Source organism: Engystomops pustulosus, chromosome 10 (assembly GCF_040894005.1).
Source record: "Engystomops pustulosus chromosome 10, aEngPut4.maternal, whole genome shotgun sequence".
NCBI lineage: Eukaryota > Metazoa > Chordata > Amphibia > Anura > Leptodactylidae > Engystomops > Engystomops pustulosus.
Window position 1 is genome coordinate 37,627,054 of NC_092420.1, and position 27,783 is coordinate 37,654,836.

At 39.7% G+C, this 27,783-nt stretch overlaps 1 protein-coding gene across 4 annotated transcripts; it reads right to left on the reverse strand.

Annotated features, from left to right (window-relative positions):
* Positions 1 to 3,080: 3,080 nt before the first annotated feature.
* On the reverse strand, positions 3,081 to 27,280 carry PICK1 (protein interacting with PRKCA 1). Of its 4 annotated transcripts, none has more exons than XM_072127190.1 (13): positions 27,141 to 27,280; positions 22,936 to 23,002; positions 21,769 to 21,880; positions 21,045 to 21,173; positions 16,598 to 16,664; positions 15,543 to 15,632; positions 13,082 to 13,135; positions 10,737 to 10,799; positions 8,707 to 8,840; positions 6,433 to 6,525; positions 4,199 to 4,249; positions 3,834 to 3,978; positions 3,081 to 3,533 (listed from the first exon to the last, which is right to left on the reverse strand). In XM_072127190.1, exons 2-13 carry the CDS (start codon positions 22,974 to 22,976, stop codon positions 3,310 to 3,312), a joined length of 1,203 nt encoding a protein of 400 aa, XP_071983291.1. In that variant the 5' UTR covers positions 22,977 to 23,002; positions 27,141 to 27,280; the 3' UTR covers positions 3,081 to 3,309. The 4 variants fall into 4 exon arrangements, with proteins under 4 accessions (XP_071983291.1, XP_071983293.1, XP_071983292.1 ...); XM_072127192.1 differs by lacking the exon at positions 27,141 to 27,280 and adding an exon at positions 27,052 to 27,109; XM_072127191.1 differs by lacking the exon at positions 27,141 to 27,280 and adding an exon at positions 27,029 to 27,097.
* Between the last annotated feature and the right edge of the window lie 503 nt (positions 27,281 to 27,783).

Consider the following 27,783-nt stretch of genomic DNA (forward strand, 5'->3'; position numbering starts at 1 on the left):
TTGGATCAATGCAATATAATGTATATGTTGTTTCATAGTTTCTACGGTTGAAAAAAGACACTTGTCCATCAAGTTCAACCAAGGAAGGGAAGGGATTGGATGAGGAAGGGATTTAGGGGAAACAATTCTATATAACATAACCATCAATGTTATTTAGGTGTAAAAAGGCATCTAGACCCTTCTTGAAGCTATCCGCTGTCCCTGCTGTGACCAGCGCCTGAGGCAGGCTATTCCACAGATTGACCGTTCTCATAGTAAAAAAGCCCTGTTGCCTCCGGTGATTAAACCTTGATTTCTCCAAACGGAGACAGTGCCCCCTCGTCTTTTGATTTGCTCTAATCTGAAACAATTTACCACCATATTTTTTGTATGGACCATTCATATATTTAAATAAATTAATCATGTCCCCTCGTAGTCGTCTCTTTTCCAGACTAAATAAATCTAGTTGTTTTAATCTTTCCTCATAACTGAGACCCTCCATACCCCTTATCATTTTTGTGGCTCTACGTTGAACCCTCTCCAGCTCCAGGGCATCCTTTTTATGGACCGGTGCCCAGAACTGGACAGCATATTCCAGGTGTGGCCGAACCAGTGCCTTGTATAGTGGTAATATTACATCCCTATCACGAGAGTCCATACCACTTTTGATACATGACAAGATCCTACTGGCTTTAGAGGCAGCTGATTGACATTGCATGCTGTTATTCAATTTATGATCTACTAGTACCCCCAGGTCCTTCTCAACAAGGGACTCTCCCAGATTTACTCCCCCAAGGACATATTTTGCCTTTGGATTATTGGCCCCCAGGTGCATAATCTTACATTTATCCACATTAAACCTCATTTGCCAAGTGGATGACCAAACATTCAGTTTGTCCAAGTCACCCTGCAGCCTATGAACATCCTCCATAGACTGTATTACACTACACAGTTTGGTGTCATCTGCAAAAATAGACACAGTGCTATTAATTCCTACCTCTATATCATTAATAAATATATTAAATAGTAGTGGGCCAAGCACAGAACCCTGGGGTACACTACTTATAACTGGTGACCATTCCGAGTAGGAATCATTGACCACAACTCTCTGGATACGATCCTTCAGCCAGTTTTCAATCCAATTGCAAATGATTTCTGCCAAACCAATAGCCCTAATTTTACCCATCAGGCGTCTATGAGGGACAGTGTCAAATGCCTTTGCAAAGTCCAAGAACACAATATCCACAGCTGCTCCTCCATCCAGGCATCTGCTCACCTCTTCATAAAAGCAGATAAGGTTAGTTTGACAACTTCTATTCTTAGTAAACCCATGCTGGCTGTCACTTATTATACTATTTGATGTCACATACTCCAGTATGTAGTCTTTTACTAACCCTTCCAATACTTTCCCCACAATGGAAGTTAAGCTTACAGGCCTGTAATTGCCAGGCGAAGTTCTAGAGCCCTTTTTATATATTGGCACCACATTTGCCTTGCGCCAGTCACTTGGCACCACACCAGACATTACAGAATCCCTGAAGATTTTAGACAGTGGTACAGCAATAACAGAACTGAGTTCTTTAAGAACTCTGGGGTGTAACCCATCTGGTCCAGGAGCTTTGTACACATTGATTTTATTGAGCTTAGATTGGATAATGTCTACATTTAGCCAGCCTAGTATATCACAGGATCCATGACCCGCACTGGCACCACCCAAGTCAGAAGTTCTCTCTTCTATTGTATAAACGGAGCTAAAAAACCTATTAAGTATCTCCGCCTTCTCTTGGTCTCCTGTCACCGATGCCCCATTTTCAGAATAAAGGGGTCCAACCTGTTGTGACCCATTTTTTTTTGCATTGATATACCTAAAAAATTTCTTGGGATTTGTTTTGCTATCTTTAGCTACCTGTCTTTCATTTTGTATTTTGGCTGATTTGATTTCTTTTTTACAGATTTTGGTAAGTTTTTTGTAAGTATTGAAAGCCTCAGGTGACCCGTCAGATTTATATTTTTTAAATGCCCTCTTTTTCTCATTAATTGCCCTTTTAACTGTAGCTGTAAGCCACACGGGGTGTAATCTAGCCCGTCTATACTTGTTACCTATTGGAATACTTGATGGATTGATGTCTTTTTCTAACCTCTTTTACTATGATACTATGCCTTGTACACTCACTGGCCACTTTATTAGGTACACCATGCTAGTAACGGGTTGGACCCCCTTTTGCCTCCAGAACTGCCTCAATTCTTCGTGGCATAGATTCAACAAGGTGCTGGAAGCATTCCTCAGGGATTTGGGTCCATATTGACAGCAGAAATCGAGACTCATCAGACCAGGCAACGTTTTTCCAATCTTCTACTGTCCAATTTTGATGAGCTTGTGCAAACTGTAGCCTCAGTTTCCTGTTCTTAGCTGAAAGGAGTGGCACCCGGTGTGGTCTTCTGCTGCTGTAGCCCATCTGCCTCAAAGTTCGACGTACTGTGCGTTCAGAGATGCTCTTCTGCCTACCTTGGTTGTAACAGGTGGAGATTTGAGTCACTGTTGCCTTTCTATCAGCTCGAACCAGTCTGCCCATTCTCCTCTGACCTCAACAAGGCATTTCCGCCCACAGAACTGCCGCTCACTGGATGTTTTTTCTTTTTCAGACCCTTCTCTGTAAATCCTAGAGATGGTTGTGCGTGAAAATCCCAGTAGATCAGCAGTTTCTGAAATACTCAGACCAGCCCTTCTGGCACCAACAACCATGCCACGTTCAAAGGCACTCAAATCACCTTTCTTCCCCATACTGATGCTCGGTTTGAACTGCAGGAGATTGTCTTGACCATGTCTACATGCCTAAATGCACTGAGTTGCCGCCATGTGATTGGCTGATTAGAAATTAAGTGTTAACAAGCAGTTGGACAGGTGTACCTAATAAAGTGGCCAGTGAGTGTAAAATCAATGAGTTTTTTTGCAGTAGACTGCTTTTTGCCAATTTATTTGCAGAAACTATATTATCATGCAGGTTCATATAATTTCTTTAAATAAATCTTTTATTACATACAACATAATAGATTGCTATTACAATAGCCAACCCAAAACATTTTGAGAGATTTATCAAAGCTAGAACTGTGTGTAGGTTTATTATCCATAGGGCCCTTGAAGAAGGAGCTGGCTATAGTTTGTTGCCATGTTGTCAACTACATTTTTCATGTACTAGTTTTGCTACATCTCCCTCATTTTAAGAAACATTTTGTATATAAAGTATCTTTTTTGATGAACAGGTTTTTCCTTCAACACAAATAATTACACAGTAAAGAAACATTAAATGTATTTAGTCTTTCTTTCATTTGCTATGCATCATCAATCAGTTTCTCTTCCTTCTCCTCTTCATTTCTTTTTTCGGAGTCTTCTTCCTCATCTGTAAATAAATCATTCTGCCCATAAGCAAGGGTGGTGTGCGCCAGGTCTACTTCAATTGGAAAAATATCTGCCTCCTTCAGTACTTCATAGCACTGGTCATCATATTTGGACATGGCAGAAACAAAACGCTGAAGCTGGAACACTATATCTTGAACTGGAAAGAAGAGACAGAACACAAAATATAATATAAGATCTATGAGGGCAAACAATGAAGTTACTTTGGATGCTATTCTCTGTTTTGGGCAATGGAGTGTAGAAAACCCACGCAAACACAGAGAGAACATACAAACTCTTTGCAGCTGTATATCTGGATGGGACTTGAACCCAGGACCCCAGAGCTGCAAGGCTGTAGTGCTAACCACTGCACCACTATGCTGTCTAGGTAAGACACGAAGAATCAATTTTATGAAAATTGAATAAGCCCTTTTAAAATAGGTTAATGCAATAGTCTTACCATGTTTCTGATCAAGAAGTTCTATCTTTTCTAAGACGTCTTTCCTCATCTTGGCAAACCTTGCCCGTGCTTCTTGACGGCACCTTAAGATCAAGCGATACTCATAGTTTCCTGTGCTAACACGATACAAAGGTTCTCCTAATGCCTACAAAAGAAAGAGTTATTGTTATAGCTACAGTGAACATATATATTGCAAAATAATTTACTGATTTTCCTATATTACTTCTTACACTTTTTATGTTATATATTATTTTCCATGACACAAAACTAATAACTGATTAAGTGAATAGAGGTCATCAGGTTAAAGGACTTTTCATCTTCAGATTTTCACAGACAAATGGTTGCACATTTTTTATCATACTTACTATGCTGCTGTACTCTTCATCATCCATTTCTTTTACTTTTAGACAATAAGACTGAAAAATATCAAGTTGAAAAAGAAAAATCACTGTGGTGCGGTTTCAAAACACAATTCAAGCACAGCCTGTTAGTGCAGTCTGAAAACGCTTAAAGCATGAATCCTAGGTGGAGATTGAGCAGAAGCTAAGCTCTCAATTTCTAAACTGCTGTGGGAAAATAAAAGTGGAGCATTGATTGGTTGCCATGAGCAACTAGAACAGTTTTGCACTCAGATACTTCTGATAAAGCTGAATTGTGTAAAATGGTTCAGACATGGCCATTTAAAAAATGTTCCCTGTGAATTAATCCATCAAAATGTATTGAATTTAGTGGAGATGCATGCTGTAAAAAAACCCTACACAACAATTTTTCACTGTGTGTAAACAAGTCCTTAGGGTTGAGTTGTGGTTTTAACAGTCATGTTGAAGGGTATCAACCACTCACGCTGCTGTGTAGCTTCCAGCAGCATGGATACGGTAATATATTACACTCCCATCTGGATCCTCAGGGGCACACATCAGTAATGCCCCTTATCCCCAGCACTTTTTGCTCTGGCACCTCTAGCAGAACCTCAAGCAATAAGGTCCATCCCTTATAAAACAATGCAGGATACCTACAAAGTTACTCCTTTTTTTTATACTCTATTTTCAACTCCCCCCCCCCCCCAGCACATCAAGTGGGAGTCAGATTGGGGCTGCCAGTTTTCCTTGTCCGGATGGAGACAGTGTTGCTCCATCTTAGCAAAAGGCAGCCAACAGGGTTTACTGACGGAAACCTCACTGAGGTTATTACACAGGATTTATTATGATCCTTCCTGTTTTGCTACTATGTAGCCTCAACTACCCAATAGCCGTTTCCACCATACCTGGTGCCATTGCCCTGTGGTCACCTTACTCTGGAACAACGTTAAAACCCTTGTCCGCTCCCTACTAGGTAATGCAATAAAAGTGTCTCCTGCAGTACTCCTCCTAGGACAGTGGGGGCGAACCTTTTTGAGACCGAGTGCCCAAACTACAGACAAATTCTATGATTTACCGTGAAGTGCCAACATGGCATTTTAATTAGAAACTTATTGCTACCTGTTCTTCAACATATTTCAATTGTATTAGCCTTTCCTCTCTGTAGAGGAAGAATGGTTGGTCCAGCAGGAGAACCTCCAAAGATATTGCAGTTCTTTCAACAGTTCTCACTTTTCTTGCAGTTCCCATCAGCCAATCAAGTGTCGCTGTAAAATAGCCCTGAGAACAGCATTTCTTAAGTTGCCTGGGACTGCAAGAAGATATGGTGGATTTGATCCTATTTGGTGAACTCTGTCTTGGGGTGATGGCCTGAGTGCCCACAGAAACACCTGTGCCATAGGTTCGCCACCACTGTCCTAGGAGATAAAGGTCAGGAATAAAGCTCATTGTTTGATTCAATTAATAGCCCTTGCGACCAGAATTCATATAGTGGCAAAATGGAACGCCTGACCTATTAGTCACAGCAGTTAAGAATAAAGTTAACTTTTTGATGTTGTTTGAGAGAATTGAAGTGACCAGGACAGAAACCTTTTCATTATTTGAAGGCATTTAGAACCCATGGATTGCCTCACAAGGCTCCTCCACCCTGGAGAGAGCTGTAACGTTATCCCCCTAATGGGGATAGTAACATGGTTCCTCTGTCTCCTTGAACAATGCTGGTATCGTCCTTCAAAAAGCATGAGGAAGAGGAAAAAAAAGATAGTGAATGGAATCTGTTTGTCATTTTGTCAATTCCTTGACTTATATGAAAGTGTGATCCAAATTCCCAGATAGAAAAAAAAGGACTGTCTAAATAAGTTTCTAATCCAAAAAACAAACAAGATGACATACAAAGGACACATGGAAGAACTCATGAATGTTTAACAGTCTTTTATGTTCCACAAATCAAAAGGTTGCATGAATCCAGCCTAAGGCTACATATAGGCCGCTCCGTTCACTCCCTGCCAACGTCTATTTAAAGTTCTTTACCACAGATATAGGAGCTGCTCTATATTTTGCGGCCTCCTCACACCGTGACCATGCAATATAGAAGCCAATGGTGTGAACAAGGCCTTAAATAGTGACTGAAAGCAATAATTCCTTTCTGTCATTTCTCCAATAGCTCTTCCACCTGACATTGTAGCTTTCCATTAACTGTCAACAGTAGCAAGAAAAAAAAAGGAGAAATGCAATTTACTTACCAAATATTCAAACTTTACATCAAGATATTTTTTGATCGTTAATTTTGTGTCAGGAATGGCTTTATTAAGATATGTATTCAAATCATTCAGCATCTGTTGAAAGAGAGTTTATATCAGTTGTCAAAAAAATGTAATGTTTATTATTATTTGAATTGTTTTTGTGCTTCTTTTGCTTTATTAATAGATACTGACATCCTGTCCAGTATACTATATTCCTAGGGCTAGGCTGCTTACATTTTTATTAAATCTAGCTTCAGACAACTCAATAATTTTCACACAAAGAACATAAATATAGTAGGGAAAATCCCCTTACAGAAAGTATTTTGCTTTTCCTTAATTGCCCTCTGCTGCTTCTTATTAGGGTTAGTACAACAGGGTTGTCTAATGGCTTTATCCTTTTCAATCCACATCTTGTTTCAGAGTAATTTGCCAGAGAACACAAAACGGTCCGTAGCTGTTACATGTCCCGTTTGCCTGCACCGTATCGAATAAACAAGTCTGCCCAGACATAGGACTCATTCCCACAAAAGTATCATAGTATCATAGTATATAAGGCTGAAAGGAGACGCAAGTCCATCAAGTAATGGGAACTGAGCTATTATTTCCTTGAGGGGCTTCAATTAAAAGACATTACTGCTTCTACTGCAATAAAGTTTTTTAAATATGTTTCTTTTATTGGATTGCTGTAGTTTACCCCAACTGCCAGTCCTAGAGGATGCAGTCATTGAGTTACTTGAGAAGTTGCTCCTGAGAGGTTTATGCCAGTGCGTTTGGTGCACATAAATGTGTTCCCAGCTAATCCCTAAATCCTTATTACCCTTACGGTGCGTGTCAGGTGCGGGTGCATGGAGAGGGCTCGTGGGCTGAGCCCTTTCCATAGCTGGTAGGTCTTTGCTGCATATTGCAATCGCACCAGCGATTGATGCCGGCGGCTACAAAAAGATGGCGCATGGGTGGCGCTCCCCGTGGCGCCATCAGGGAGCGGCGATAGGTCACCATGACAGCCTTGGGTCTTCTGAATACCGAATTCATTACAATGTGCGATTTGCACATTTTAATTAATGAGGTGGAAAATCCCCATATACTGCTATATTGTAAAAAAAGTAAATAGATTTTTTTATAGTTGCGAGTGAAAAATAGAAAAAAAAAAAAAAGGGCCAGGTCGTTAAGGGGTTATCTGACTATTAAAATAAATTTAAGCTGAGGAGGGCTTTTCTAAAAAAAGAAAAAAAAAACTACTTTCAGTGACCTGGCACGGCCATCCAGTGCAGAGTTGCCGGGCTTCTGTTAGCACCACGCATGCTCACCCAGAGCGGAGCTGCCACGCACCGGGAGCGCCAGAAGGAGGTGAATAACAGGTTTTGTTGTTTTTTTTTAAAAGCCCTTCCCAGCCCACCTAATAAATTGCTTTACTTGTCTAACAACCCCTTTACTGTTAAAGGAAACCTACAACCAGGCAGGTTCCTTTATTTACTTGCATCCTGATGCTATTTTTGTAAAAATAAAATTTTTTGTGGCACAGGTTTATATCAAGATTTTATCTTAATTTTTTCACGTGGAGCAGGAGCTGCGGCTACTCCACGCCCCAGTTGCCTCTTCCGAAACCTCCGAAGCTCCGGCTTTGCAGACGAGTGCGTGCAGCTACAGCAACACAACCTCTTCTCCAAAGCTAGAGCGACTATGATGAACGCTGGCAAAATCCACACACCTATACGGTTGAAGACTGTAGGTTTCCCTTAGAAAATGAGTGAGGACAAAAAAACAAAATTGGTTTGGTTGCATAGTGAGTCTACAGTCCGCTGCCCTTTATTTTATATTGATCTATAGAAATATATAAGAATAGGTGCTTGTCCACTCTGGCTAGTGTCAATAATGCAAGGTTTAATAAGTATGCCATTTTTTTCTTACTATGTTTTGCTTTCTAAAAATCAATTATTTATATTAGGAATTTCACTTGCTTTATTAACTGAATGGTTAGTTGCAGCCTAATAAATTACACCATGATATGCAGTTTTTAGTGCTAAAACAATATATTATAGCAATAATACTCCATTTCATTACTGACATTGATATGTGTGTCATCCCATACCATGTGCGACCCAGTATCAAACGTTTCTGAACCAATGCATTGATTTCCATAGGAATACATGATGAACCCAATATAATAGAATTTATCACTTCGCAAAAGAACAGCTATGTCCATCTATGATAATTTTTACACAAATCTGGAAATGGATTCAATATTTTCATGAAACATGAAATAAAATGACTTACTGGTTTAATTGTTTTTAACAGGCTAATTCCAAATTTCTCAATGTTTCGATGAGCATCGGCAAACTTCACAAAAGCTTCACTAGCAGCAGGCTGAGGCTCTCGGACACCAATTACTGAAAACACATCTCCAAAGGCTAGGGAGGGAGAGACGGGTAGAATTTTTATAAAGACACTTTTTTTTTTAAAGATGCCATCTCCTGATCAGCCAGGCATAAAGAAGATAATGGAAAGCGGAATAGGAGAAGAATAACATAACTATAAGAGCTCATAGATGCAAATGTTTATGGGCATGTTTCAATGGTTGGAACATGTCATCATTTATTTTTATGGGTTCATGCACATGGCCATGGTTTTCAGGCCCTGCATATGAGCTAACTGCCAAGCCACATATTTTGGAGTTCAGGCTGTCCACGACTTAAGGGGTGAACCAAGCCTTTCTGCTGCCCGAGGTGAGCCATAGAGAGATGCCCCCCCGCCCAATATATGTAATATATCAGGGAGTGTCAGGACCAGACCCATCATATTGGTTTGGTGTGAAGTAAAGCATTGCAAAATGCATACAGCGTGCCACCATGTAGTATAAAATGCATACAGGGTGCCGCCTTGTAGTATAAAATGCATACAGGGTGCCGCCTTGTAGTACAAAATGCATACAGGGTGCCGCCATGTAGTATAAAATGCATACAGGGTGCCGCCATGTAGTATAAAATGCATACAGCGTACCGCCAAGTAGTATAAAATGCATACAGCGTACCACCAAGTAGTATAAAATGCATACAGCGTACCGCCATGTAGTATAAAATGCATACAGCGTACCGCCATGTAGTATAAAATGCATACAGCGTACCGCCATGTAGTATAAAATGCATACAGCGTACCGCCATGTAGTATAAAATGCATACAGCGTACCGCCAAGTAGTATAAAATGCATACAGCGTACCGCCAAGTAGTATAAAATGCATACAGCGTACCGCCAAGTAGTATAAAATGCATACAGCGTACCGCCATGTAGTATAAAATGCATACAGCGTACCGCCATGTAGTATAAAATGCATACAGCGTACCACCAAGTAGTATAAAATGCATACAGCGTACCGCCATGTAGTATAAAATGCATACAGCGTACCGCCATGTAGTATAAAATGCATACAGGGTACCGCCTTGTAGTACAAAATGCATACAGGGTGCTGCCATGTAGTATAAAATGCATACAGGGTGCCGCCATGTAGTATAAAATGCATACAGCGTACCGCCAAGTAGTATAAAATGCATACAGCGTACCACCAAGTAGTATAAAATGCATACAGCGTACCGCCATGTAGTATAAAATGCATACAGCGTACCGCCATGTAGTATAAAATGCATACAGCGTACCGCCATGTAGTATAAAATGCATACAGCGTACCGCCATGTAGTATAAAATGCATACAGCGTACCGCCAAGTAGTATAAAATGCATACAGCGTACCGCCAAGTAGTATAAAATGCATACAGCGTACCGCCAAGTAGTACAAAATGCATGTGGAGTACTGCCATGTAGTATAAATGAATGAAGGGGGAGAGGAATGAACCCCTCAATGATGTCAATATGTCATACTGTTTGGTATTTGCTGAAAACCTTAAACAGTTCTGTCCCAGATTTAAAAGAAAAACACTAGGGCAGATTTATGAAAAGTGTCCTAAGGTTAGGCAGTGCAGAGTTAGACTACACAGTCTTATTCTGCACCAGATTCATATAAGTGCCTGGTGCAGAATGATAAATCCAGTGCAGTATAAGACTGTCTAGTCATACTCTGCACATACTCTCTTATTAGTCGGCTTAATTTACGCCAGAAAATTAGGACAGAATTATGTTGGGTCAGCAGCATTTTTGGCACTCTTGGCACTTTTTTTTCGGCGTAAAAGGAAGATAAGCTGAAATACCACAACACAACCCATGGACAGGTGTGGCGCTGAAAGCAGCCAAGTATTTCAGAATTCAGTATTACAGAACACTCTGATAATTTATAAATGTTCTCAACAAAATATTACCTCTATGTGTTTGGGAGAGTTCAAAAAATGCTCTTAGGAGACGTTTGGTGTGTTCCATCATACCTTGGAAATAACAGGAAAACAGATTTGTAAGTGTGCATATAATATTTTACAAATGAACCAAATAAATTTCATTTATTGTCTTAACCCAAAAAATTACATTTACGCAAACCATTTTAATTGGGATTATTTACCTTAATGAACATAGTGCAACATAATATATACACACACACACACTCACTCACGTACGTCTGGTGGGATTTGGTGAATGTCATATTATTGCGTTTGAATAACCCTAAATTGTTTTAGAACAGGTTAGTTTCTACACAAATCCAGTCTTGGTAGATAATTTACTGTCCAAATTTGCCTAGTTGCTGACTGTACAAAGCTTCATGGAAAATGTAGTCCCTGTACTACAGAAAATAAACAATATGTGTTGGGATCATAGAGACAGAGAGATTCTGTTTTTTCCAAAAAGACTTTTCATGCTAGGGCACGGGGATGAGATTTAAAAAACTTGTGCCAAAAAGGAAACAGAATTGATAGTTCAGAACAAAAGATGTTTCATCCACTTATTCAAATATTGACTGGACTGCATAGTGAGAGCTTGAAAAGCAGCTCTTTAACCCCTTAACGACCCTAGACGAAAATGTACATCTAGGTCGGCGTCTAGTTCATGCACCTTGACGTACATTTTCGTCTTACACTGCTGTCACTGTAACAACTGTCAATGGTGAGAGCAGTGTGGGAGCTAGGCTTTATGCGACAGCCGGGCTCCCACAGTAACAGGTGGGATTGCGATAGCCGCAATCCCAGCTGTTTAACCCTTTAGGCAATGCAGTCAAACATGACCGTGGCTCTAATAGGGCTTCTATGTGCATCATGATCATTGCTCATCAAACCAAACCAAAAAAAGCAATAAAAAGTGATCAAAAAGTCACATTTACACCACAATGATTCCATTAAAAAGTACACCTCATTACGCAAAAAGTAAGCCCTAATACAGCTCATTTAACAAAAAAAAATCTTAAATGTTATGCATCTTAGAAGACGCCGACGCAAAAACAAGTGATTTTTCTCTCCACTCCTTTTATGTCCAGCAAAATTATTTACACATAACTGGAATCCTACTGACCCATATAACACAAATAACGTTCTCTATGCCATATGGTGTATAAAACAAAAAAATCTGTATCAGTAGATTTTTTTTTTTTTTGCAATGCCTCCAAGTAAGTTAATTAAAGAAAACCTACCATTTGATTTGATGCATTATGAAGCAAACATACCTTGAGAATGCAGAATACACTGATGCAGAAACATATCCTGGTTAATCCCTGAGCTGAGTGTTTTTTTTAAATATAATCAATGGGCTATAGATACCCCAAAATAGTGTTGCCATTTTCCTTGAGGGGTTTAGTTTCATATATACTCGAGTATAAGCCTAGTTTTTCAGCACAAAAAATGTGCTGAAAACCCAAACTCAGCTTATAGGTTTTACTAGGTTTTTATGGTAAAATTAGGGGCCTCGGCTTATACTTGGGTCGGCTTATACTCGAGTATATACGGTAGGTCACTTTTAAGAAAATCTGCTTTCTATAAGCGAGATGGGGCTGCTCCTTCCCTTTCTGCTCTCTGTTATGAGCACATAAACTGGTTTACATCCACAACAGAATTTGAGATGTGTCACCTAAAGAAGGAGCCACTAAAAACCATCTGTAAGTACCAGCGACTCCCCCAAAAAAATACTCATTATACACCAGCCTTACACATTAGCGCCAAATCCAAAAACGCTCAGAATTTGAGATGTGATTTCTCATTTTATCCTGCACATGTAGATTTAAGGGCTTAATAAATAATTTATTAAGCACGCGTGATGCTTAAACGGTTAACGAGCGTAACAAGGGCTGTTTTGAATAGTGGTGCAATTTAATAAAGTGGTACTTTGTGGGGAGTTTCTAACAAATAGAACTTTTAAAACCTATTAATAACAATTGGCCGCTAAAATAATTGAATATAAAATTTTCGTGAAAATCTGGAAATCTGCTGATGGATTTCTAAGTCTCCTAATTTATTTATCTATTATTTTTGCTTTGCTAGTGTTATACAATAAAAACAATTTTCTGAAAAAAATTGTGTTTTTTTTTTATTGACATCTTCTTGATTTCATGACTTTCTTATTTGTCTAGCTGATAAGCTGTACATGATAAGCTGTATTTTTTCGCTGGTACATTTGGGGTTATGTGGATCACTTTTTATCTACTTGGAGATAAGGTGATAAAAACAAATCATTTTTATACTATTTGTGTAGGGGAGCATATCTGTTCATATACTGCTCTTTTTATTACCTCTGTAGAATTCTGCTGTTTTTTCAAGTTCTTCCAATTTCTTCACCAATCCATCTATAATATAAATATGTATTCGTTATATTTGGCTTATTACCGATTGTATCTCAAAACTTAAAAAAAAAAAAGTTTTTCTGTTGTACTTAAAAAAACAAACAGGTAATTAGAAGCCAATTGGTCAGACAAGCGATACCTCTGATGATCATCTGAGTGCAGTGGTGCCTATGGACACTATGGTCACTGCAGACAATGTCTCAACCATACAAGCAATGCAGGTCTAACTCATTAAAATGAAAGGGAGTTGTGCCTGCAGTGAAGTCAGACATCATGTACACTATGCATGAAGCTGCCGGCTATCTGCTCCCAGCTGATTAGCTGAGGCGGCAGGTGTTGCACTGAAAGAACTGTTATAGTGTCGGCAGTGCAGAAATAGAAGTCCTTGCATCATATTTCTGTATGATGCAAGGACTCCCGCCCTGCACAATGTACTTGGTCCTTGGAATCTGACCTGCAAACAGGTTTGATTACACAGACACAACACATTGGCATGAAGGCTGCCTAAAAAAAGCCCAAAAAACCATAACATGGTATTCATTCCTTTTTAAAGAACATTACAAAAGGAGTACACCAATTTCAAATGCTATTCCTAAATCAATAAAGTCCAAACTGTCTACAGTCTATTATGTTTTAGTAAATACCACCCAAGGTTATAATGCAGAAAATCAGCATAAATAGTGAACAAGAAGAAGCACAAAGCCTAAAGTAAACTTAAAGCGTAACTCTAAAGCTATAGTGATTTTACCAATTTATTATATGTGATTTACCCCTTTGAAGAAGAGTGAAGAAATCAGGCGATACCTTTTTGAGGCTGAGTATATTTGATGGTGAGCTTTCGAGAATACTAGTTCTCTTCGTCAGACATGATGTTATGCATGAAACAGAAAATTCACAGCATTTTATACACACTCAGTTAGCCTCCAAAAGGTATCGCCTGATTTCTTCACTCTTCTTCTGCTCTCCATGGCTAACACGGTACAAATCTACACTACTTACCCCTTTGAAAACAAACAGAACGATGCCTACTTTGTGCTGCTCATCCTTTTCTTTCCAAAGTTATGGCATTATCTGTTATGAAAGTGTTTGACAAAAATCTCTCACTAGAGGTGAAATGGGCGGAGACTAATGTCTGTCAGTCTATGCTCTAAGGCTGAGGCCAGTTAGCTTGCCCACAGATCCCATGATGCCTTGTGTTTCCCACAAGTAAATCCACTGAACACTGTGCATACACATTGCACACAGTGCACATACAAGATGTATATGGTGACAGTGTGGCAGCTTCCATCACATGGAGGAGGGGACATATAATAAGTGAAAGAAATCATAAGTAACCCAGTTACATGCAGACTGCAGCCTGTGCTGTGTGAGCACTAAGAGCTAATAGCTTATCTGGACAGAGCTGATACTGCCAATAACAAGGTGGGGGAAGTGAGCAGCATGAAGAGCAGAGACAGACAGAAAAACTTCTGTAGAATCACAGACTGGGATGGAGGGACTGATAGGGAACAAGGAGATCTGCATACAAATCGAGCTCTGCTGCATTCACTGTTACATGACCTCCTCCCCTCCCATGAATCCGTAGTTTGTTTACACTTTGTTTCTCTGACAGATTCCAGGGCTTATCAGCACATGAAGAGGAGGCAGCCATTACAGCAATGAGGTAATGTGAGGGCTATAACAAGGAAACTGCTGCATATAGTTAAGAAAGATAATAGCCAAAGTTATTTTACATCCCAAGAGCTATTGATTTTTGAGAAACAAAAAATCTTTACAGTTACTCTTTAAATCATTTGGTAAGTTTAGAATTGCCATTCTAGATAATGCTTTTCTTCTTCTTCTTCTTCTTAGTGTTTATGTTCAGTGGATAGAAATTTGGTGGTGGAATTGGCAAAAAAAACACAGTTGCATGATATTCTGCTTTATGGTTATTTTTGCGGTGTGTTTGAAGAAACTCTCCTTTATTCTATGGATCCGTATGATCGCAGAGATACAAAAGTTAAGTAATGTCATGGAGGGTCATTTGATCATAAATTAAAGAAAGCGGTGCCCAGCTGAAGGTATGTCAGTGCCGTGGGTGGATTAGACCACAGTACCTAAAAGGTTAACTGCCACGATCAGTGCCAGCAGGCACTGCGGGAATTCTCATCAGGTATCAGCTGTGTACTACAGCTGACATAGGGATTGATCCGTGAACCATCTCCATACTCCCCTTCATGACAGCCCAACATATATTTACAATCGGCGGTCGTAGAGGAATTAAACAAACCATAACAATTATTTGCTGAAAGTGGAAAACCCCTTTAAGGGAACCATACAGCACAATTTGGGGCACTAAACTACCCACCGACCCTTAATATGGCACTTTTGTAGAACATGTTTCCTTTTAAATAATAAAAGAGAAAATTACCATTGCACAGAATAGCACGGCTTAAACCAAGAGCATCTGCTGTTCCTGAACTCATGTTTTCTACCAGACGATGCTTCACTTTTTTTAGTACTGAAATAAATACAAAAGGCAAAAGTTAAGACAGAAACAGAACCACCTGATGAAGGCATAGTTCACCCTCTGCATATTCACAGTCAATACCCATAGTGCTCTCGCTTTGCTTTAACTTATGAGATCACCCTGTCTTCTGTGTGCCGAGTGGCACTGACAGCACAGCTAAGTCACACTGGAGAATTACACAGCAGCATCTCGGACAATGCCTGCCACTGCTTGGACAGTGTCAGAGAAGAAGAGTAATTTACTAGGAGTGATATATGGGGTCTGGAAAGAATATTATTTGTGCCCCAGAATCTGTGAAGCAGAGCCTACAGGAAAGGGGCGAAAGTGACGACATGACCAAGGTAGAGAAAGGCTCTCTTTAAGTGGCTTTCAAATACAGCCAGTCCCCAGGTTACGTACAAGATAGGTTCTGTATGTTTATTCTTAAGTTGAATTTGTATGTAAGTCCGAACTGTATACTTTATCATTGTAACCCCAGACAAATTTTTTTGGGTCTCTGTAACAATTAAATTATAAAAATGTTGGATTCTCATAAGAACCAAGATTAACAAAAAAGCTTCATTGCAGACACATTTGATAACTGTTATAGCTGTTTATTGTACCCCTGGGCTAAAGCACAGTAAATTGGCAACATTCAGAGATCCGTTTGTAACTAGGAGTAGTCTGTAAGTCAGGTGTTCTTAAGTAGGGAACCGCCTATATAATGAATTTGCCAAAAGCAGTAACCTGAGCTAAACGTCACATGCCAAAATAAATGCAGCTTTCTGCGTACATTAAAGTTGTCCTTTAATGGAAAAAAAAAATCTAAATATACAGATGAAACCAGCAGTTTTCATACACTTTGTAAAAAGACACATATGTGTCTTTTAATATATTGTATGTAATCTTCTAGTTTTAACTGTAACATTGGAAAATACATATAAAGACATAAAGACATATTAAAACAGATAACTTGCCGATATCAAGAGATTTTCCCTGCTTCGGATCAGCTTGGAGCTTATTGTAGTGAATAGTCACTTCTCCCTGAATGAAAAGATGATTATTTACAGAGACAATCATGGTTTCTAACACATGAACAGCAAAAACTGAACTATATTTTAATGTCCACTTAATAATAATTATAATATTATAATATTAATAAATTCTTTTAAAAATAAAGAATGTTTATGTCCCGACATCTCTAATTTAGTAAAAATCTTTTTCCATGTGCTCTTTCTCCATCATTACTCCAAAACTATACATATAAACTATAAGACAATGGGAGAGATTTATAAGTGCTTCTACGTCAGTTTCTATGCACTGCAAGAATTAGCGATTATTATCACGACTACACCACCTCCACGTCGTGTCCTATCTTTCTCCCGGCTATGGAACGGTGTTGCATGTGTGTGGCACCATACCACTCCCGTTGCCATGCTCCCATTGCCGTTAAATGTAAGAACTTTTAAGTGTAAAAGTTTTAAGAAAAGAAACTCAATATTACTATTTCATATAGAATGCAAACATTTACTAAAACTAACACGTGAGGAGTGGCGACTAGTTCTCTCTAAAGGAACAGTCACCAGATTTTACTGCAATCATTTTAGAATAAAGTTTGCTTAAACAGTAAAAAAAAAAAATCACACACACACACACACACACACACACACACCTTTAACCACAAGTGACGTAATAGTACGTCACATGCCGGGTTTGGGTGCATGGAGAGTGCTGATTTCTTTACAGGTTTTAATTTTTGTAAATGTATGAAAACATTATAAAACCTATACAAATTTGTTATCCCTGTGATTGTACCGACACAAAGAATAAAGTTGACATGTCACTTGGGGCGCACAGTGAAAGATGTAAAATCCAAGCCCACAAGAAAATGGTGCAAATGCGTTTTCCCGCTTCCAGTACAGGGCATGGAATATTACATACTGTCACTATGAAGTGCAATTTGTTATGCAGAAAACAAGCCATCACACAGCTCTGTACATGGAAAAATAAAAAAAAGTTATAGATTTTTGAGTGAGGAGTGAAAAATGAAAAGGGGCTTTGGCGGGAAGGAGTTAAATTAAAATTGGTTACATTTTGTGTAAAGTGTAAAAAAAAAAAGCAAGGACTGATTAAAGGGCCAGTAGCTTTTTAACCCCTTAGAGACTAAGCTCATTTGACCAAGGCCTATTTTTCAAAACCAGCATGTGTCACTTTATCCGGTTATAACTTTAGAAGGCTTTAACTCAATTGTTTTTGCAGGTTTTTTTTCCGTGACATTTTGTACTTCAATTTAATTAATTTAATTTAATTTTGATTGATATATTTTGAATTTATTTATGAAAATAAAGATGAATTTGGTAAACATTTTGAAAAAAATCTGCTATTTTGAAACTTCAAAATGTTCTGTTTTTCAAACTTACTACCCAAATTAGTTACTTACTAACATTTACTATATCTCAGCTTTGTGTTGGCGTTATAAGTGTCCTTTTTTTTATTACGATGCTAGAAAGATCACAAATCGAACAGTGAATCGAAATTTTCAAGAAAATTTTAGAATCAATTATTTTAGGGACCATTTCATTTCTATAGCGGTTTGGGAAGTTCTGTTAATAGAAAGCCCCCACATATCACCCGTTCTATTAACTTCACCCCTCAAACTATTCAAAACTGCAGGTAGGAAGCTTGTTAACCCTTTATGTATTTTACAAAAATTCAAACAAAATGAAGGTTTGATTTGGAATTCACTAATATTAATCATTAATACATTCATTTAGCTGCAAATTAACCCACATTAACTGAATAAAAGTAGAAAATGCATATAGGAATATATTGGGCAGTTTTTTCCAAATGGAAACCCCATTTGTGGATGTAACCAACTGTCAGGGCACATGGAAGGGCAATGAGCTTTTGTAGGGCAGAATAGTGCCATGACGTGTTTGTATGGCCCCTGATGCCGCGTTCACAGGTGGCATTTCACCTGTGATCGCATGTTGAGCTCAGACTGCTTTTCCTTCATGTTCGGTTAATGTGTTGGAAACACAATGTAACCAAAATATGTGATGACGAGTGGAGCCATTCTAAACGCAACCAAAATGCCACGTGTGAAAGTGGCCTCAGGTACCACAAACCTTTTTCACAGAGAATAAACTTTTTATCATGTGGTAAAGGGGGAATTATAACCCTCTGTCACTGGCTTTTTCTATTTTACTTTCTGTTTATCACTCCATTCAAAATTCAATAACTTTTTTTATTTTTCCGTGTACAGAGCTGTATTAGGGCTTGTATTTTGTGTAACAAATTGTACTTCCTAGTGACTGTATTTTATATTCTATGCCGTGTACTGGGAAATGGAAATACAATTCAAAATGCAGTAAAATTGTCAAGAACCCGCATTTGCGCCATTTACTTCTGGGCTCTGTTTTTACGTCTTTCACTGTACATTCCAAATGACATCTCTAATATATTCTTTGGTTTGGTACGATCACAGGGATAGCAAATTTATATAAATTTTATTAGGTGTTAATAGATTTTACTAAAAATGTAAACTTTTTGTTAATACTTTTACCATATTCTGACTCCCATAAACTTTTTCATACTTAGGACTTCGGAGTTGACTAAGGTGTAATTTTTTTCCCGGACAAGCTGACGTTTTTATTGCTATCATTTTTGGGACAGTGCGACCTTTAGATCACTTTTCTATTTATGTTTTTAAGTGTTGCGAAAGGACAAAAAAGTGGCGATTCGAACATTTGACCGCACTTTTCCGCTACGGGGTTCACCTCCAGGAATAATCGTTTCTACATTTGTATATATTGGGACGTAGTGATACCTAACATGTTGTAGTTTATTTTGCCTTTTTCCACATTTTTAAAATTATTTATAGTTTTTTATGAGTTAGGGGCTTTTGGGACATTATAATGAATTTTATTTTTATTTATTCTTTTTTTTTGTACTATGTTTTTACAATACTTTCATATGAACTAGTGATCATGAGATCACTAGTTCATACTAATGCACTGCAATAACCATCTATGTATTGTAGTGCATTAGAAGTGTCAGGCTTCTAGGCTGAAAGGGAACAGCCACTCGGTCCAGCCAGACCCCAGGATCTAACAGGTTAACAGCCGGATCGGAACAGAGTTCCGATCTAGAGCAAGGTCCGGGGACACTGCTCCTCCCTGCACAGGGGGGCCCATGCAGACCCTAGGTTAGGCCGACGGAGAAACCCATTGGCGTAGCCTAAGGCCCCTTAGTGACCAACAGAGGGGGCTAAGGGGTTAATTCTTCATTACAGTGTATGTCAACAGCATTGTTCTGCCAAGGGGAGCAACATTTTAAATACCTAATTACATATAAGCTTATATTTTAAGTACCCATTTGTATATGAATTATGCTTATTCCTGTAATATCCCTTTAAGTTACCGTAATCAAATTCTCCAATACATGACATTAAAGAGGAACTGTCACCCAAATTTTCGGCACTAGGAGCTGCTTACTAAAGTAAGCAGCTCCTAGTGCTTGAACAAACACCGCACTGTTAGAGTGATAGCGTTATCAAACACTGCGGTGGGGTACAATGTGATCATCGGACCGCTCACAAAGCGCTGCCTCTTTCCCGGACCGCCCCGCTTACTCGCTGCATAGGCCGGCAGTGACTCATGAATACGTCTGACAGCTTTGCGAGCTGTCCGATGATTACACTGTACCCTGCCGCAGTGTTAGATAGCGTTACCGGAGGTTTCCGGTAATGCCATCACTCTAACACTGTGACGTTTATTCAAGCACTAGGAGCTGCTTACTTTAGTAAGTGCCGAAATTATAGGTAGCAGGTCCTCTTTAAATCAGCATCACAACGAGAACAGAAAACTACAACGTCTACATCGTTGTTCCTGGGTTACGCTAAATGTAGTTTCTACACCAAAAATTAGATTCCCACAACCTCACCCTGGGTGTGAAAATACAAGGTCAACTTTAGTATCAGTCCATATATTTTTTAAAAAATATTTGTCACACTGTTTTTGTTTTTCAATCCAATTTGTATTTGTTGAGATATCCCCATTTTTGAACATTTTTTAACCCATTTTGATTTTCGACAATTACAGCGCCATCTGTCAATGAAAATGACTTGAATCATAGACTGAAACAATGTAATTTTTGGGGGGAATATGAATCTGCAATAAAAAATTGCAGTTCCCATTTAAGATTTTAAAGTTGCCCCCCATTTTTGAAAAATATTTGACACATATGTTTTTATATGTTTTTGTTCCAATGTGCATTTCACAAGATATGCCAACATTCTTACCCTTTTTTTTACACCTGGTGAATAAAATATATTAGTGAAATTCTGCATCAAGTGGTTAATGTTTGCTTTATGATTTGATAATTCTGTACATCTACAGATGCATTTTAAAATAAATGACTCACCTTAACACTCTGAATCATTTTGGCCACCTCTACTTTTGTTTTCCCCTTTACAGACTTTCCATTCACACCTGTAATTTCATCTCCAGCTGCAATGGTTCCATCCAGTGCAGCAGGGGTGTTGTCAAATACCTGCATGAGGAATAAGTACACCATAAGATATTATATGCAAAAATTAGCTCATCAACTCAGCTCATAAGCAGGCCTATGTGCATAGCCTGTTCTAGCATTTATTATGATTCATTTATTAATTACATACAAATCTCATCCAATACGCTATTTACTGTATTTAAATCACTAGGAAATGGTCACCTGCGGAATAGCTGCAGTACAATTGTGGCCTATGCATCCATGGGCAGAATTGGTTTTCAATGCAAAAATAGGGATGTTAAATTGCTACACACAGGGGAATTTTATCAAACAAACCGCTACTCTCCTGGGTCACCTGCCACTCTGGTTTACTGAATTCTCATCTGTCCGATGTGCTCCACGTCCTGGTTCTGCTGCTTCTTGGCACATTGTAGATGCTTTGATATGCCTGCTCAACCAATCTCTGGTGAGGGTCTTTTGTTATGTTAATGTCCCTGTTTAGAGCAGTTTTTAATCGATTTTTATTTCACAGTTGAAGCCCTCCAGGATTATGAACCTTTATATTTGTATCTATTTTATTACAAAAAAATAAAAAAAATATATACAATTTAAAGAGTTGAGAAAAAAAATGACCCACCTGTACAATATAAAGGCAGGGACAATGCTGGGCTCCTCCACCTATACTTATTCCTATTACATTTTGAGGGTCTTTTTTCAGGGTTACTGTGCCTGGGACCGTTGGTATACCCCTAAAAACAAAAATAGCCATTATTATTTCAGATAGATACACACATAATTTTTTTTTTTAAAAATTGAGTATTTTATTTTTATACCTTGCCTATACGGTAAAGATATGGTATTACATATCTAATATATGCTAAGCTCACTAGAAACCTTGATATTAAAAGAGACAAACCTTAAATGGGTTTCCAGGCACAAAGCAAACGGGCTAACTTGCTGATCGATGGGAGTCAGAGTGATGGGACCCCCATGGATCACAAGCACCATTCCATAGACAGTGAACGAAACGGCAGCGTACATCTCTGACCTGCTGCTCCATTCTATTGGGGTGCAACAGTGGTAAAACGCACTCCCGTTCTCGTGATCCAATCACCAAGTTAGTACTCATCATGTGGTTGTGACTGTATAACACATTTAAGATGTAGACATTTTAAAGAGGACGTGTGGGTGGTTTAGTGTCCCAAATCCCTATGTGTGCACTATTAACATAAAATACCTACATACCTCGTTCAGGTGCTCCCCACACCTGTGCACCCACAGTGGAAACAGCATACAACACCCTGGCTTCATTGTGCATGCGCCGTGGATACAGCGCTTGGGCAAAGAAGCCGAGGTGTACTGCTCCAGCTTCATTGCACTATTACTGCACAGGAACACCTGAGATGGGTCTGATGTGCCTCAGACACATCTATAGGCAAGTATAAAATATACTGACAGACAGACTTTCTAAAGGGCGATTTGGGACACTAAACCACTGGTCCTTAAGGACCTTTCAGTGGTTTAGTGATGGAGATCGCCGAGTGCGATGTTTAGCAATTCCCTTCAGCTCCATAGATTTAAATGGAGCAGAATGGTCATGCGCGGCTGTCTGCTCCATTACTCTGATGGAGCAACAAGGGTTCTGACGGAAGTACATGGGACCCCATCGGACCCCTCGTTTTTGGGATCCTGTGGTTAAAACCTAACCTGTGTTTGTGGGAAAACCCCTTCAATAACGGAAAGGGGATCGGAACCTGTAAAATGCAGGTGTGAACTATAGTTTTTATTTTTAGGCTTTACTTACAGTTTGTCTTCATCAAGGTCATAATCATATTCTGAAAACATTTCACGTAATGTAACCGTCAGCGTTTCTGTAAAAAGAAAATATATAGGAATTGTAAAGTCATGGGCTCATTTAAATTCCTGCATAATGGTTACATAATGCAACAATTTAAACAGCAATAAAACCTTAAGTGCAAATTCCAGTATTTATACACTTAAATTGGTGGAAGCCAAACTGCCGAGATCCCCTACCCCCAGACTGTCAAAACAAGGGTCCACTATTTAGTGGCTAAGGCAGACAGAGGGTTCTGGCAATCAAAGGTGGTTCCACCAATGCACCTCACAGTGATATACATATGCAACTATAAGCCCAGTTTTTCTCCAGTATGTATGTATGTAATTATACACTCACCGGCCACTTTATTAGGTACACCATGCTAGTAATGGGTTGGACCCCCTTTTGCCTTCAGAACTGCCTCAATTCTTCGTGGCATAGATTCAACAAGGTGCTGGAAGCATTCCTCAGAGATTTTGGTCCATATTGACATGATGGCATCACACAGTTGCCGCAGATTTGTCGGCTGCACATCCATGATGCGAATCTCCCGTTCCACCACATCCCAAAGATGCTCTATTGTATTGAGATCTGGTGACTGTGGAGGCCATTTGAGTACAGTGAACTCATTGTCATGTTCAAGAAACCAGTCTGAGATGATTCCAGCTTTATGACATGGCGCATTATCCTGCTGCAAGTAGCCATCAGATGTTGGGTACATTGTGGTCATAAAGGGATGGACACGGTCAGCAACAATACTCAGGTAGACTGTGGCGTTGCAACGATGCTCAATTGGTACCAAGGGGCCCAAAGAGTGCCAAGAAAATATTCCCCACACATGACACCACCACCACCAGCCTGAACCGTTGATACAAGGCAAGATGGATCCATGCTTTCATGTTGTTGACGCCAAATTCTGACCCTACCATCCGAATGTCGCAGCAGAAATCGAGACTCATCAGACCAGGCAACGTTTTTCCAATCTTCTACTGTCCAATTTCGATGAGCTTGTGCAAATTGTAGCCTCAGTTTCCTGTTCTTAGCTGAAAGGAGTGGCACCCGGTGTGGTCTTCTGCTGCTGTAGCCTATCTGCCTCAAAGTTCGACGTACTGTGCGTTCAGAGATGCTCTTCTGCCTACCTTGGTTGTAACGGGTGGCGATTTGAGTCACTGTTGCCTTTCTATCAGCTCGAACCAGTCTGCCCATTCTCCTCTGACCTATGGCATCAACAAGGCATTTCCGCCCACAGAACTGCCGCTCACTGGATGTTTTTTCTTTTTCGGACCATTCTCTGTAAACCCTAGAGATGGTTGTGCGTGAAAATCCCAGTAGATCAGCAGTTTCTGAAATACTCAGACCAGCCCTTCTGGCACCAACAACCATGCCACGTTCAAAGGCACTCAAATCACCTTTCTTCCCCATACTGATGCTCGGTTTGAACTGCAGGAGATTGTCTTGACCATGTCTACATGCCTAAATGCGCTGAGTTGCCACCATGTGATTGGCTGATTAGAAATTAAGTGTTAACGAGCAGTTGAACAGGTGTACCTAATAAAGTGGCCGGTGAGTGTATATATCTTATGCAGCTCCTCATCTCCCCATAGATCTGATTCCCCAGCAGTGTGGGCAGAGGCATATCTATGCGCTCCGCCCACGCACAAACTATGATGACACGCACATCATGTGCACCAGCAGAGGCCCGCACTGCTGGGAAGCCACAGGTAGAAGAAGAAGAGACACGGGTAGAAGAAGAGAGCAGAGGCAAGTAATAAATAATAATACAGAGTTTATTATTTTTAAGGGGGCTCTGTAGGACATTACATTTTTAAGGGAGCTCTGCTAGACATTGTATTAATGAGGGGAGGCTGCTGCTGGACATGTTATCATCCATTAGAAAATAAATATTGACACCTGTTTTTCACAGCCAAGAAATGTGTAAAAAAAGGCCTGATTTTTTTCTATTATTACTTGGCATTCCTGAAACAGAAATCAACAGAAATCGAATTTGTTAACATTGCCTGTATGTCCAATTATTAGAGAGATATGGGACCAAGTGTTTGCTTTAATATCCAGGGTTAATAATAATATAATTCCTAGCCCAGAATTGGCCTTGCTTTACATAGGTAGCAATGTCCTCTAAACTTAGATGGGCAGTAAGCTAAATATTTTAAGCCACAGGAGCAGAAATAGCCGTAAGTGGAAAAATCATGATCCACCAAAGATTGAAGCTATAATTAAACTATTTTTTAAAAGTGCCACTTTTTCTTTTATAGCCTTGGAATACTATATGGCAGTGATGGCTAACCTATGGCACTGGTGCCAGAGGTGGCACTCGGAGCCCTTTCTGTGGGCACTCAGGCCATCACCAGAGAGGACTCCAGGCATCTTCCTGCAGTCCCAGACAGCCCAGGACTTGCTGTGCACAGAGCTATTTTAAAGTGACAGCTCTACCTGGGACTATTTTCTGCTTAATTGGTGTCTTCAGGTGCTGGTATCAATGAAAACTGTGACAGAGAAGAATATAAATCATAAATTACATTTCTGTGTTGGCACTTAAAAAAGCGATAAATACGCGGGTCTTTGTTGTAGTTTGGGCACTCGGTCTCTAAAAGGTTCGCCATCACTGCTATATGGGGACCATGACATTTTAATGTCTTGTTAAATCAGTGTTGTTTGTGTAACTTTGTGTATTGTTGTATATGTAACTTTGTACTGCCAATATTGGAATGTTTATGCTATAAATAAATAAAAATTGCGTATATAAAATAAAAATGTTGCCAGTAATGCAATTAGGCAGATCTCTGTTGTATTGCGTGTTATAAACTAAATCTAAATGTAAATGGCAGATGTGAACACAGGCTGTGGCAGATGGGTAATTGCGCGGGCATCAGAAACAAACCAAAATCGCCTGGTTTCGGATGCATTTTATGAGCATGATTTTGCCGTAACAGGGATGCAGAGCACAACCTTTGCATTACAAAGGTTGATTTCTGAATGATTCCAACAATTTTTTTGTTGATCTCTGCAGATTTGCTGCACGTTCTTTCCATTCATTAAATCCACCACATAATTCCATAACAATGTAGTGTATGGGATTTACGAAAACACACATTGCATAAGAAATCAGCCGTGGAAGCAGTTTTTTTTCTGCTGCATGTCATAATTATGACAAGTGGAAAGCTGCAGCCTTATGCATGTGGTTTGTAAAACACATACACCACATTGCCACTAATTTACATTGTGGATCTGACAAACGGAGAGGACGTGCAACCAATCTGCAGGTAATGCATTCCAAGTTTGGCCTTGAGGGCTGTTCCCATTGCAGATTTTAATTTAAAAAGGAGAAGTCCACCATTTTATTTTAGGAGTGAAAAAAAAACAAAACTCATGACCTTTCTTGCTGCCGTTTCAGTGGTGGAATTACAGGAACATGTGCCGCTGGGCTAGGATACGATTGCCACGATGGAGAGGAGGAGTGGTGACCCCTCCCATCTCCATTGCGATGCATGGCGCACAGCGCCGTAACACGAGAAAAGATGGGACATATCCTATCTTTTCCCTGTGTACGGAGCGGTAGGGTATGGTGCTGCACCATATTGCTCCTAGCATCCATCACCGGCCTATGGGGGACGTACGTACGACCACAAGATTGCAGCCGTATATACATCCCCCTACGGTCATGTGAATGGAACATAACATCGTATGAAGAGTTTGTGCCTACAGAACCCACAAAGGAGGTTGATGAGATTCTGTGGATGATGACCCCCTCAAAATCCAATCCACAAACAGACCCAAATATAAATGTGAGCACTACTCTATTTGTGGCAGCGATTACTCTGTACATTGTAACGCTGCCACCGCACCCACAACCGGCTGCCATGGTACATTACATATAAATGGGGCAGGAACACCTCCTTTAGGGTGATAACTACAAGAATCTTACAATAAAATTATTTGTTATGCGTCTCCCAGAGAGAAATCCTGCAAGCATCGCCCACAACAATCGGCGTAGCTCAACAACATTGCCAACATATAAAGCCACAACTGTGTTATCACCCACACGCAGCAGCCAGCGCGCAGTACCGTGTAACGGCGCATCTCACGCCGGTCATCGATTTTATACATATATCTACAATCATTAGACCCAAGCATCGGCACCTGCCGGGACTCACCTTAGGACCACGCATGCGCCGAGGGATCTGACGTTGAAGCAGCTGCTGGTGACGCGTACTTTTCCACAGGTTCTTAGTCTGACGTTGTCAGGAAGTGGCTCTACACACTGCGTATGCGCTCCTGGTGCACGCCTAGGAGATAACGATCTTAGGAGTGCAGAGATGGCTGGACAGCGCGTATTTTGATGTTGCTTATTCTGAGGGGGTTGATTTCACACACAAATGAGCAGTAGCTGCTGACAAATTATATTGTATTAGACAATAATCCCCAATTTGGGGTTTATGGGTTTATTTACTCCCCAACTTTGAAATGGACAGAAAGGAGAAAATGGACGTTGTGTGTACCAATCCCTATTTCCAGTTCATTACCCCACCCCAGCAATAATAATCATATTAATGGCACCACATGGTGTAATACCCCCTTCATGTGACCAGCTCCCATATATAATAACTCCTAATGCTATCTGGCAACATAAAATGTGTCTTCTTAATTCCATTTCTCCTTTCAGTACCCACTTCAGAGTGGCGCCATTTTCTGTAACCCCCCCCCCCCCACATGCGCACACATACATATACACTCATAATACCCCTCATAGGTAATGCCCGCTTTTACTTTTATAATGATAAAAGGAGTTTTTGGTAT